General features: G+C 38.8%; 1 protein-coding gene across 1 annotated transcript in view; it reads left to right on the plus strand.

Annotated features, from left to right (window-relative positions):
• Positions 1-14,115, plus strand: part of LOC107699870 (transformation/transcription domain-associated protein-like) — an 89,179-nt gene that overhangs the window by 36,781 nt on the left and 38,283 nt on the right. Inside the window, 12 exon segments of the mRNA XM_016501281.1 lie at positions 165-431; positions 1,532-1,738; positions 1,922-2,080; positions 2,200-2,334; positions 2,467-2,577; positions 2,660-2,806; positions 5,108-5,321; positions 5,689-5,814; positions 6,862-7,008; positions 9,863-10,068; positions 12,367-12,488; positions 13,858-14,071. Of these exon segments, the coding sequence (XP_016356767.1) occupies positions 165-431; positions 1,532-1,738; positions 1,922-2,080; positions 2,200-2,334; positions 2,467-2,577; positions 2,660-2,806; positions 5,108-5,321; positions 5,689-5,814; positions 6,862-7,008; positions 9,863-10,068; positions 12,367-12,488; positions 13,858-14,071 (2,055 nt within the window).

The following is a 14,115-nucleotide window of genomic DNA, read 5'->3' on the forward strand; positions in this document are numbered from 1 at the left end:
TTTGTTCCCTGGGTTTGTTTTCAACATCTCCAGCAGGAAAGGAAGCTGTTCAAGTTTAAACAAATTTTTTTTTTTTATCTGCTATGTGTCACAGCTGTGGCCTCACAGCCCTAAAAACAATGCATCTTTTAGTGTTTTGTGACACATTTTTCTCGTTATTGTAGGTCCTTGACCCTGAGAAGCAGGCAGACCTGGCTGATTCATTGAGGATCTACCTGCTTCAGTTCTCAACCTTGCTGGTAGAGCACGCTCCTCATCACATCCATGACAACAACAAGAGCAGGAATAGCAAGCTGAGGCGTCTTATGACCTTCGCTTGGCCTTGCCTGCTCCCCAAAACCTGCGTGGATCCGGCCTGCAAGTACAGTGGCCACCTCTTGCTGGCTCACATTATCGCCAAGTTTGCCATTCACAAAAAGATTGTGTTGCAGGTAGGCATGTACCAAAATTCCAGCTGGCAAAAATACTATGAAAATTTTTTTTTTTTCTGATTTTGTCTGAACAAAGACAGGCATAAGATTATTTTTTAACAGCTGTAACTGAATCTTTGAAGTCTATGAATATTTTCCAGGTTTAATCATGTATAATGTAATCACCAGCTGATTGATATCAGATTTGAAATTTCCAAATGTAAATGTAGGTACAAATAGATTGTAGAGTACAGATGTTGCTTGTATTATCTAAAAAAAAAAAAGAGAGAGAGAGAGATTGGTGTCTGTAACTTCCTGTCAAAATCGCAAAATTTTCAGCAGCTATTACTTTATTCTTCAGTGTCACATGATCGTTCATGAGTCATTTTAATATGCTGATTTGGTGCTCAATTATTAATAATAGTTCTTATTATTATCGTCAAACAGTTAATGAAAGCAGTTTTACTGCATAATATTTTTGTAGAATTCTTTGAATAGAAAGTTCAAAAGAACAGCATTTATTTGTAATATAAATTTTTTAATATATTTCGCTAATCTAGAAATTATGTATGTCTCTACATATATCAGTTTGATAAATTTAATGCATCCTTGCTGAATAAAAGTATTAATTTCTTAAAATAAAAAAGTCTTTCTGACCCCAAACTTTTGAATTGTAGTGGAAGTCAATATTACCCTGGTAAAGTAATACCTTTTTTCTGTTTTCTCATTTTTTTTTAAACCATTTAAAAATCATTAGAGCCTATATATTATTGTGATTAAAAAAAAAAAGACTAAAGACTAAAATTATAGGATTCAATTTTCTGCCAGTTTATCTTTTTGCTTGGGCCATGATGGAATTAAAATGTATTCAACAGCCCAAAATCTTTAGGGGTTTATTTCTTCTTAATTAAGAAAATAACACATTTATATTAAATATGATTTCAGGCCTTTGTCAGATTAAATGCATTTCTAAAACCCAAATACTTCTCTTACCTCAACATTTCAAAGAGTACCTCCGAGCTTTTGCTACTCAAAGTTTAGTCTTTGGTTAACTCACTTCAGTAGTCAACTTCTTCCTTTTGTGAAATGCTGCCAAATGTCAGTGTATCTGTTCTGTACAGGTTTTCCACAGTCTGCTAAAGGCTCATACTATGGAAGCACGTGCCATTGTTCGGCAAGCCATGGCAATTCTCACACCTGCTGTACCTGCTCGTATGGAGGACGGTCATCAGATGCTCACACACTGGACCCGCAAGATCATTGTGGAGGAGGGCCACACAGTTCCTCAGCTCGTCCATATACTTCACCTCATTGTACAGCACTTCAGAGTATGTATAGTCACTTCACTCTTGCCAGTTATACTAACATCTCCCATACTGCAGTCAGTTTTATTATCCAGTATTCACATTATTCAATTTTTATTGCACTGCCTTAGGTATTAGTTTGCTTGGTAGATCATATAAGTTTTTTTTTTGTAGAGATTGCTTGAGTGTATGTTTCTCTGCTTACAGGTTTATTACCCAGTGAGACATCACCTGGTTCAGCACATGATCAGTGCTATGCAGCGATTGGGCTTCACCCCTAGTGTAACTATTGAGCAGAGGAAGTTGGCAGTGGACTTAGCTGAGGTGGTCATCAAATGGGAGCTCCAGAGAATCAAAGACCAACAGGTCTGTTACCAGGAAATGAGTGTTCTTATTATAGAAACAGTGTTTTGGTCTTTTGTGATTAATTTAATGTAATTAAAATGTATTGTCCTTTAAATCCGGTCATTTTATTGGGTATGAAGCCGGAATCGGAAGCTGATCCAGTAAGTGTGGGCGAGGGCACGAGCGGAGCCTCTGGTGCTATGAAGAGAGGAATGTCTGTTGACACGGCGCAAGACGTAAAGAGATTTCGCACTGCTGCTGGTGCTGTCAGCACGGTGAGGAAACCTTAAACCACTCGCCGCAGCTTGAGGGTGACCACTGTAATCAGTCTCTTGCTCTCAGTGCCCTGATGGACCTTGCCATGTTTGAGTACATTGGCTGTATTGTGTTTGTGTTTGTATGTGCAGGTCTTTGGCCGCAGTCAGTCGATGCCAGGCACAGAGGCTCTACTTACCAAACCTGTGGAAAAACAGCACACAGATACTGTGGTCAACTTCCTCATCCGCATCGCCTGCCAGGTAGTTATCTCATACCTGCTTAGTGAGTCTTTCTGGGGTCTACTAATACTTACATAAGCTAACTTCTACTCTGTGTCTGCAGGTAAATGATAGCACTAATGTGGCAGGCTCTCCCGGTGAGCTGCTGTCCCGTCGCTGTGTGAACCTCATGAAGACTGCCCTCAGACCAGACATGTGGCCCCGTGCCGAACTTAAACTGCAGTGGTTCGACAAGCTCCTTATGACTGTGGTAAGTCTGAAAGCTTGTGGGTTTTGGTTTCTTTTTTTTTATTCTTGTATAATAAATTATTTATATAAATTTGAGGCTGCATGTGAGATTTATGAGTTCTTGCCTCATTTTCTAAAAGGAAATGGATAAATATCCAGACCAATGTTTAAAAAAAAAAAAAACAGCAAATGGGATGCATGAAACTACAAATTCACTCTCTGACAATAGGTGGCGCTCTTAGAAAAGCAGAAATACCCTGGTTACTCTGCGACACAAAGTGTTACATAACTTTCTGTTTCTGACACCCATTTGTCACAGAGAAGAAAGGAGGTGAAACAGTGTTTGCATGTTTTCAAACTGCCGTTTAGATTTTTATGTTCCCTATGGTGTTAATCTAATAACACCAAATAAAAGAGTGCAGAAACAAGAGAGCCAGTTCTGGGATTCTTCCTCTGCTGTTCACTGAATCTTAGTAAATCTGCTTTGTTTGTGAGCGCCACCAAGTCATGGTTTTATGTAACAGCAGTGGCTCTTGCCATGCGATGAACAGCAAGAATCCTATTGGTTGGCCAGTTATCTTTGCAGTGCGATGGAAAAGATTAATTGTGTTTGTGTCAATCTGAACAGACGCATTAACAAGCGTTCATTCAGATTAAAATGTTTATTGCACCGAATATTTGTCTTTGTGTGAGCAGGCCTTGAAGTCTTCGTCTGGAGAAGATCGCCATATCCTGTTCATCTCACATCCTTCTTCATTATTTCCAGTGCCTTTCCAAGTAGTTTTTATGTCAGCCAAATCGATATCCTCACTCTTATGAATGATTTTTCTTTGTTTGGAGTTCACTGGTGTGACTAACTCAGCTGTCATCTGAGAGAACAGCTCTCAGTTAGTGAGCATCCACCACCTGCACTATTATCACTGCAACCTCCCATCCCTCTCTCACTTCCTCTCTCATTCCACCTGTTATCAGGCAGTGGGCTTCCTGTCGTTCGGATGCACCACTCTATGGATTCTTTTCAGGGCAAGACAGTTATGCAGCTTTTTCTGCTCATGTAGGCCAGTGATTGAAATGCTGTGATATGGCAGAGAGGAAACTGCATGCACCTTGTACAACCTTTTAATTTTCCCTTTGCTCATCCAAAGATAAGATCATGCCGCCTTGTCTTCCTGGGAAGTTCCTGCTTATGTATTCAGAACAATTAATGCTTTGGAAAAACTGATGTTTATAAGATGACTCCCAGTCTCTCTTATGCCTTCTTTTCGAACAGCCAGAGAAGCTGACGATTACCATCCTACCGTCCCTTCCATCTTTATTTTCAGAGTGGGTCAATGACACTTTCTGTGACATGAGTTTGACAAACAGGTCACTCATCGTCCGTGCCCCAGAGCCCTGTTGAGGGAGCGAGGTGCTCTTTTCAGCTCTCTTAAACAAACTAATGACCAGTGCTGCAAATCCGAGGGGGTTTTGTCATCTCATTGTGTCGGCTTGTCAGTGATTAAAGGACAGGCTGCAGGGTCGAACTTAGCTTTGTGCAAATCTGTCTGCCAGTGTCTCAGGGGCCAGACCTTGTTGTCAATATTCAGTGGCCCCTGAAACCTAATCAGCACTGGTTTTTACTCATTGTACCAAGCCTGTGCATTACTTGACTTAAATGAGAGAATGAAGAAGTTTTTGAAAATTGAAGTTGCCAGTTTAAATTAATTTTAACAATTTGTGTGGGATTAGAAGTTTCAGTAGTCCAGTAAAATGTCATGATTCTCGATACCACAGCATAAACGTGCCAGTATGCCATCGGACATGCTGCTTCATTTCAAAATGTTTAGAAAATGATGTAAGCATTGCTTCAGGTACTCAATAAAGTGAACAGGTGTTTAATTGGAAACAATAAATCAAACATACAAATGAAGTAAACTTGTGGTTTAAATTTGCTTTAAGTGCTTAAAGTTCTCAAGTTAAATGGAAATGAAAGATTTTTATTTCAAGTAAATGCAGTTCTTTTGAACTTTCTACTAATTAAAGAACCCTCATTCAAAAAGTATCATGGTTTCCAAAAAATATTAAGCAGCACAACATTTTTCAACATTAATAAGAAATGTTTCTTGAGCTCGTATCAGCATATTTAGCACATTATTTCTGAAGAATCATGTGACATTTAAGACTGGAGTAATGGCTGCTGAAAATTCAGCTTTGCCATCATAGCAATAAGATTTACTTTAAAATACTTTAGAATAGAAAACGGTTATTCTAAATTGTACTAATATTTTTGAACTGAACTAGTGTCAGTTCCTCTGCACCTCATCAATCCTCCTCTGTTTTTCAGGAGCAGCCAAACCAGGCAAACTTCTCCAACATCTGCACAGGGCTTGAGATTCTCAGCTTCCTTCTGTCAGTGCTGCAGCCTCCAGCCATTCTTGCGCACTTCAAGCCCCTGCAGCGTGGCATTGCAGCTTGCATGACCTGTGGCAACACCAAAGTGTTGAGGGCAGTCCACTCCCTCCTGTCCAGACTCATGAGCACCTTCCCCACAGAACCCAGTGAGTAGATCAAGTTCAGACTGATGATATCTTCTCCTAGAGACCTCATTTGAGCATAGCTGTGGATATGTATGGTGAACAATAATTACGTCATTTGATTTGCTCGAGTGCAAGACACAGTCTAAAGGCCAGTATAATGGTCAGCAGCTGTTAACAGAAACATGCATTGGTTGAATCTCCACAGAGGTTGTGAAATAATAACTTTAGACACACTAGTGATTATCGACAGCAGTATATGTTAAAGCCCCATTTCTGTAATTGGTTATCTCTTTATAAGATTGTCCAGGTTGTGCTAGTTTTTCCAATTAAAACTGTGGCAACTATGTACATTAAAACATTTTCTTCTAATATTTTGTTTTTTCTTTAGGCACATCCTCAGTGGCTTCCAAGTATGAGGAGCTGGAGTGTCTGTACGCTGCCGTAGGGAAGGTCATTTATGAAGGCCTCACCAACTACGAGAAAGCCAGCAGCGCTAACCCAACTCAATTGTTCGGTGAGAAAATGTAATAGCTCTACTGCATGACCAAAGGGAGTTATTCTGGAAGATCTTCCCCAACATAAAATAGATGCTAAGGTTTTCAAAAAGCTGTCTTTTCTGTTATATACTAAGTATAGAATGCAAATCATATATTTATATACTTAATTGTAATTGTATAATTATTATTGCGTTTTGTAGTACATTACTATTCATAAGTTTTTTATTTTTTTTAAATGAATTACTACTCCTGTGCAGCAAGGATGCATTCAATTTCACAAGATTAGAGTTTTTTACTGTATTTTTGATCAAATAAATGCCATCTTGGTGAGCATAAGAGGCATCTTTCAAAAACATTTTTAAAAACCTTACCAACCCTAAACTTTGCAATAGTAGTGTACTTTAGTGTGGATATATTTCAGATAATATTTTTAAATTTCACAAGATTAGAGTTTTTTTACTGTATGTTTGATCAAATAAATGCTATCTTGGTGAGCATAAGAGGCATCTTTCAAAAACATTTTTAAAAAACCTTACCAACCCTAAACTTTGCAATAGTAGTGTACTTTAGTGTGGATATATTTCAGATAATATTTTTATAATGGAACACTTAGTTGTTTCACAACTTAGTTCATCTTTAATTATATTTCATAATTGAAAACAAAAAGTGCTGAAACTCTATTGGATAACATTCTAAAGTTACCAGTGTTTCATTTCAGCTCAAAATGGCACCATTGTTCAATAAATGCCTTCTGATTCCGCTCTGGCAGTGCTCTAGAGTTACACTTACCACTGATGTACTGTATGTGTCTCCATCGAGGGTGACTTTTTACATTTATCTTTCCTCCCCAGAGCTGTGATCTAAGAAATGCATTCCTCATGCTTTTTTTTGTCTCCATCCTTACTCGCTTAGATTTCTCCAGAAACACCCTTGTAATACAACTACAGGGACAAAGGAGCTGAACCCAAAGTCATTAGCAGGCGCATGTTGCTTGTTGTCCCTGACAGTGTTCTGAGGGCAGTGGGGCATCATGTTACCAGCTTCTCTCTCCTCTCTGCTTCCAGGAACGCTGATGATCCTGAAGTCGGCCTGCAGCAACAACTCCAGCTACATCGACCGCCTCATTTCCGTCTTTATGCGCTCCCTGCAGAAGATAGTGAGAGAGCACCTGAGCCCGCAACCCAACCCCGGAGCTGCTGAAACCAGCACAGGTGACCATTCTTTAGACTCTTGTGTCAAAGACGTTTTCCCCCAAAGATACATTTAAAATTAATTTCACCTTAAGTAGTTGAAATGGTCTATTATTATTATTAGGAACGAAGCACCTAATAATAACCTTTTTTTTTTCTATTTCTGCTCTGATGTCTATGGTTGCACATTGAACTGCTTGCGGAAAAGTTATGAAATTTGGCACACAATAAAAGACAGTCTGAACATTAAACATAACAAATTTGGAGTCTCTATCTGTATGATTCGAATGCACCTTCTGACATCATTTTCCACAATGAAAATTTTTTCTCTGTTTGAATTTTCTGAAAACCTAAATTTTTGAACCTTTGCTCAGATTTTCATGATTTAGAAATTGTATCGGATCATCTTCAGACCATGCCAACAAGCAGTTATGGAATTCAAGCTGATTAATCAAACTGTTCTCAAATAACATGCAAACCAATTTGACGATCACACCAAAATAAATGTGAGGCTGCATCTCTGTAACACTTTAGCACATTGAGACCAAACTTTTTCCATTTAGATTTTCTTTAACTTGCTTTTCGAAATCCTCCTAGACTGTTGGTCCAATTTTTCACCAAACTCAACTCAGATCTTCTTCAGACCATGCTGTTAAAAAGTTACTGATTTCTTGTCTATAGACATAACCGTTTTTATTTACCACATCAACGAATTTGATGGCATGCCAAACTGCATCTGAGGCTGTATCTCTGCAAAGCTTTGACATATTGATTCCAAACTTTGTGACATTGTCACTCAACACTGACCATAACAGATTAATTTGGTGTCAGTGCCAACTATTGGTCAAAAGTAATATTGAGCAATTATGTCATATTACAAGTAATTGTATTTATGGGTTTTCAACCATTTTGCTTAAAATTGTCTCCAAATATCTTTACTCATTTTTGTAGTTGGTTTGATGCTCATTGTCATGCTTTTAGCTTCTCATTTTGCTTCCATTGTGCTTGGCCTCTTAATTGCTGTTTGCAGCTGTATTTATTATTATTATTATTATGATATTTTTTTATTAAAATTGCATATTAATATTTGAAATAATAAAGTAATGATACAACCAGCATCCAGAAAAGAAAAACTGTAAATTGCATCATACAGATGACCCCTGCAGGTCCTGTGTGTCAAGGTCAATAAGTCTTCTAAAATATATGATAATTTGACTTTATGATTTATCAGTCAACGTTTGTAGTCAGATTATAATCATTAGTCAGGTGGCATGAAGTGTGACTTCCCAAAAACGTGTAATATTTGAGTTAGTAATTAATGATATTTGTAAAAGATAATACCTATTATCTTGAAAAATATGCTGAACTTGAATATGCAATATATTTTTTAAGAAATTACTTGATGGTTGCACCACATTATTTTTAGTCTTTGAAATGTAAAGTTTTCTTGATAATGGTATAAGTTTTTTATAACCATAAGAAACCAAAATGAATACAAAGAACGCATTCCTAAAAAAAAACTTGGCATGATTTTTGAAAGATTTTTCTTTCATTGTGTACACTCTTATGGCATTGACCCACTAAGTAAATTTAAACAGAACAGGCACCACACAGGTCAGATCAGTTCTTATGTTGATGGCACTCAGTGGATCACTAAATCATCTGAATCGATCCTAATTGGCTGCTGTCTAGAAGCAATCATGTTAAGTTAATGAAATATAGTATGCTATACTCAATTTAGACAAATTTGTGCTTTAGCATTGGCCTCTTTCTGTCATTAACCCATTTGCGCTTGGTTAAGATCGCTTCCTCCCTTCCAGGAGGCCGTTTTCAAGCCTTTAAAGATTTCAAGCTTGTCTTGATTTTGGATAGTATATGGAAACCAGCTGAGGTAGGTTGAGATCTATTGCTTTGTCTGACAGAACGGGTCCTCTTCCTCTTGGCCCAGAACTGACAGCCTGTCTTAAATTTAGGCTCTTGACAGTATGATGGAAAAATATACGCTCTTACTGGGACAGCTTTAATCCTGTTGTCTGCAGTCATCTGGAGGAGTTTAAAAAGTGGGCCGAAAGACAAAAAGACACGTTGTCACCTTGGAGCAGATTGAGAGAGAGAGAACCCTTAGACTTCAGCGTACGCTGTCCATGCTGTCCGTGCTGCAGGAGGGTCAAACGTTTAGAGACCGGCCCACAAATCCAACCATACTGAGAAACATCTTCTGTGATTGAAGTCAAAAATCTCCCACTGTGTCCACCAGAATATAAAATCCAGACAATCCCATCTGCTCAGTGCCTTCTAGATGCTATTATGGTTTTTAAATGGTACATGGAGATGGGATTGAACAGACACACACACATTCGCACACTTTCAGCCCTGCATGTCCTGTGCAGGCCTCACGCTGCAATGTCACCCTGACAGTGTCGCCCAAGACCCCCTCACAGCGTGAGTCAGCGGTGAACTGGAAATCAGCCTCTAACATATTCTCCCCCAAGGGGTCGACTCATCAGAACAATCACATTTTACCTTGAGCAAATCAAGCAGAAAATACATTTAGAGGCCAGACTAAACTGATAACCTGTCTCCTTTCTGCTACGGCTTTCCATGCTGTAAAACTCAATCACATTTCCCCCGCTTTCAGCAGGCAGACTTTTGTATTTTATGGTTCATATCCTCAGCTGTCTTTTACAATTTTTGATGTGTGTTCAATGGTTGTCTTTGAGATTCATGTAACATTTTGCTGTGTATGTGAGCCTGTGTGTAGTTTTTTCCTCTTTGTTCGATTTGGAAAAAGATAGAAGTCCTGTGAACCTCAACGAAAGGGAAAATAGTATTGCTGTCATGTAATCGTGCTCTCGTTCTTCTGTGTTGGCTGTAGTGACAAGCGAGTTGGTCATGCTTAGCTTGGATCTGGTAAAGGAGAGGCTGTCGGTCATGAACATGGAAATGAGGAAGAACTTCATCCAGGTCATCCTTACATCCCTCATCGAGAAATCTCCCGACCCAAAGATTCTTCGAGCTGTGGTGAAGATTGTGGAGGAATGGGTCAAGAACAACTCTGGCAACCCCATGGCCACCAACCAGGTAAATTCTCACAGGCTGCTGTATCAAAATAATAATTCACCTGGTGTCATATTATGAGGAATTTTCTTTGATCTTAGTTTAGATTATATTGTGCTATGTAAACACACTGTAACAATGTTCCAAACTCAAAACTTTCCAAGTCCAGAAAGACTAAAATTAAGTAGCAAAGATGACACTTGAAAGTTGACTAGTTCAGTTTAATGTAGTATGTCTTTATCTTTTAGTGTTGTTTTTTTTTAGAATTTGAATTAAGATTATGTTAAGATAACTAAATTGAAATAACTTTAAGACTTGTTGGGCTACCCTGGAAGTTAGCTGAGACACCCTTGTGCCTGACCCTCTGGTTGAAATGGTTCAAACCATGTGCTGTACTTGACAGCACATTCATAAGTTTATTTTTAACAAGATCTCTAATAATTTTAGTTTGATCTTGATATTTTATGTGGTACATTTTGGCATTGATTATTTTGTGATCGTGTCACAATGTAATGCCGACTTTGCAAAGAGGCTGTTGAATGATGGGGCAGTTAAAAATGCTAGTTGACAGCAAAGCAAGGTCAGGGAGAGGGAGGAAAGCAGTCATTATAACTAGAACTCAGGGAGCAGCGTTCAGTAATAAAAAAAAAAATGTATGACGACATTTTAAAAGGAACTTTAAATTTATGTATTTTTTTACAAAATAAAAAAAATTGGTTGTCCAATTTAACAGAATGTGGTCTAAGATGGAAGAAAGCTTAAAGATTTAAGTATGTTAATTCTGTGCCACCAAACAGAATTGTAAAATAGTTACTGTTTTAAACAGGTTTTCTTTGGTCTCTTATTGGTCTGATCAATATATAATCCCACCCCACATTCACGCCACTGCTTGAGCTAGTGTTGCTGGTTGAGATTCAGAAACAAGCAGGGCTATGTTTTGATAGCACCATAGTGCTTACAGTTCTTAGGGAAATCAACTACAAATTAAATTCAAGTTTATTTATATAGCGCTTTTCACGATACAAATCGTTGCAAAGCAACTTTACAGAAAATTAAGTTTCTACAATATTTAGTAGTAGCTTATCAGTCATCAGCATAACAGTGGAAACTAATCCCGTATTTTATAATTATATTACCAAGGGGCAACATGTATATTGAAAATAGCAGGACCTAGTACAGATCCTTGTGGCACTTCATATTTTACTGGTGATAATTGAGATGACTTCCCATTTAAATAAACAAAATGGTAGCGATCGGACAGGTAGGATCTAAACCATCTTAAAGCCTGCCCTTGAATACCTGTATAGTTTTGTAATCGATCTATGAGTATGTCATGATCTTGTGGCGTCGAACACAGCACTAAGATCAAGTAAAACTTGATCCATTCATTTGTAATTTTAAAAAGTGCAGTTTCTGTGCTATCGTGGGGCCTGAAACCTGAAATTCTTCATACAAACATTTTTTTGCAGGAAGGAGCGCAATTGAGCAGACATAACTTTTTCTAAAATTTTAGACATAAATGGAAGATTTGAAATGGGTCTGTAATTTGCCAGTTCACTAGGATCTAGTTGTGGTTTCTTAATAAGAGGCTTAATAACCGCCAGCTTGAATGGTTTTGGGATGTGACCTAAAGACAACGACGAGTTAATAATATTGAGAAGCAGTTCTTCTGCTACAGGTAACAACTCTTTCAGTAATTTAGTGGGTACAGGATCTAACAGGTATGTTGTTGGTTTAATGCATCGTTTGTATTATCAATGTGAATGTTAAAATCTCCGACAATTAGTGCTTTATCAACAGTAACCAATATCGATCAGGCTCCTGAAGTCCCTCTTCATTGTCTCCGTCTGCCGCAGCTTGGTGTTGTTAACCCCCGCCTGAAGCACGACCACTCGTGCAAATGGCTTAGCCTGATTGATATTTCATGCGTTATTGATTTAACATGGTGTAATTGTATGATTTCCATTTCTGTAGACTTGCTAAACCGCACAATAGTAAACCAACCTTTTGTTGTCTCTGAATACACCAGCGTTAAACATTTGAGCTCAAAACCTTTCCTGCTGTAAATGAGGCATTGTGTATTCAGTGTGCTGTGGCCTGGACAGCTGATCCCAGGTGTCTGTTCTGTTAGCCCAAGGCGAGAGAGCAGACAGGGAGGAAAAAGGAGCAGAGCAAAGGTTCTGCACAACTCTCCTGATAGATGAAAGATAAATGGACTGTATCAGTCTGTTACCCCCTTCTCCTCCTCAGCTCTCCTCTTTCAATCCCCTTCCTTTCTGCTGTTTTACTCTCTCTCTCTTTGTCTTCGCTTCTCTTTCCTAGGTGCCTAATCCAAGAGAGAAATCCATTCTGCTGGTGAAAATGATGACCTACATTGAGAAGCGCTTTCCTGACGACCTTGAATTGAATGCCCAGTTCCTGGACCTCGTTAATTACGTCTACAGGTAATTACGCCGATTAATCACAGGGTCCGCTTTCCGTGCTGGCCTTCCATCTATTGCCATTATCAACAAGACTCTGGCTGGTGGGTGGTAGGCCCCATTTTGATTGCTAAAGTTGGGGCTGGGGGTGGTTGGCGGCTGAGGGGCAATTTGCATTAGGGGTTACCATCACCCTGGGCAAAAGAGCATTTCTCCAGCGTCAGGAGCAATTCATCCTGGTGAGAACCCATAGGCTTAAAGGATTAGTTCACTTCTGAATTAAAATTTCCTCATAATTTTCTCACCCCCATGTCATCCAAGATGTTCATGTCTTTCTTTCTTCAGTCGAAAAGAAATTAAGGTTTTTGAGGAAAACATTCCAGGGTTTTTCTCTATATAGTGGACTTCAGTGGGGTTCACTGGGTGGAAGGTCCAAATTGCAGCTTCAGTGCAGCTTCAAAGTGTTCTACACGATCCCAGACGAGGAAGAAGGGTCTTATCTAGCGACACGATCTGTCATTTTCTAAAAACAATTACAATTTATATACTTTTTAACCTCAAATGCTCATCTTGTCTAATTCTGCGTCAACATGCAACACGTGAACTGCGTGTGCATTCCGGTTCATGACAGATAGGGTATATCGAAAAACTCCCCTCTCATTTTCTCCTCCATCTTCAAAATCGTTCTAAATCGTCCTACATTGCTGTTTTACCGTTTTTTTATAAAGGGCGTTTGACCTTCTTTGCACGTTCACTTTGTAAACACTGGGTCAGTACTTCTGCAGCGATGTAGGACGATTTTGAAGTTGGAGGAGAAAATGAGATGGGAATTTTTTTTATCCTACCCTAACTGTTTTGAATGGGACTGCACAGAGTATGCATGCGCATTTCAGAGCTACACAAGACAAGCGTTTGAGGTTAAAAAGTATATAATTTTTATTCTTTTTAGAAAATGACCGATCGTTTCGCTAGCTAAGACCCTTATTCCTCATCTGGGATCGTGTAGAATGCTTTAAAGCTGCACTGAAGCTGCAATTTGGACCTTCCACCCAGTGAACCCCACTGAAGTCCACTATATAGAGAAAAACCCTGGAATGTTTTCCTCAAAAACCTTAATTTCTTTTCGACTGAAGAAAGAAAGACATGAACATCTTGGATGACATGGGGGTGAGAAAATTATGAGGAAATTTTAATTCAGAAGTGAACTAATCCTTTAAGTCAACAGCTCTAGTTGTATCTATGCTGGAACACTTGCAGTCCTTAATAGCTGTGGTTTACTAAAGACCCGCCATGTTGTTTATTGTCACTCTGCATTTCATGCCATCTCAGAAGGTAAACACAACACCAGTCTTGCAGCATTTGTCTAAAGCACTTTGGTATTTGTTTTTATCAGAGATGAGAACCTCTCAGGAAGTGACATCACATCCAAGCTGGAGCCAGCATTCTTGTCAGGGCTACGCTGCACCCAGCCACTGATCAGAGCAAAGTTTTTCGAGGTGTTTGATGCATCAATGAAGCGACGAGTCTATGAGAGGCTTCTGTATATTTGCTGCTCGCAGAACTGGGAGGCCATGGGCAGCCACTTCTGGATTAAACAGTGCATTGAGGTACAGACATTTTTTTTTTACTAGTTAACCCAATATATGTTAAT

The sequence above is a fragment of the Sinocyclocheilus anshuiensis genome, unplaced genomic scaffold (genome assembly GCF_001515605.1).
Source record: "Sinocyclocheilus anshuiensis isolate Anshui unplaced genomic scaffold, SAMN03320099.WGS_v1.1 scaffold1280, whole genome shotgun sequence".
NCBI lineage: Eukaryota > Metazoa > Chordata > Actinopteri > Cypriniformes > Cyprinidae > Sinocyclocheilus > Sinocyclocheilus anshuiensis.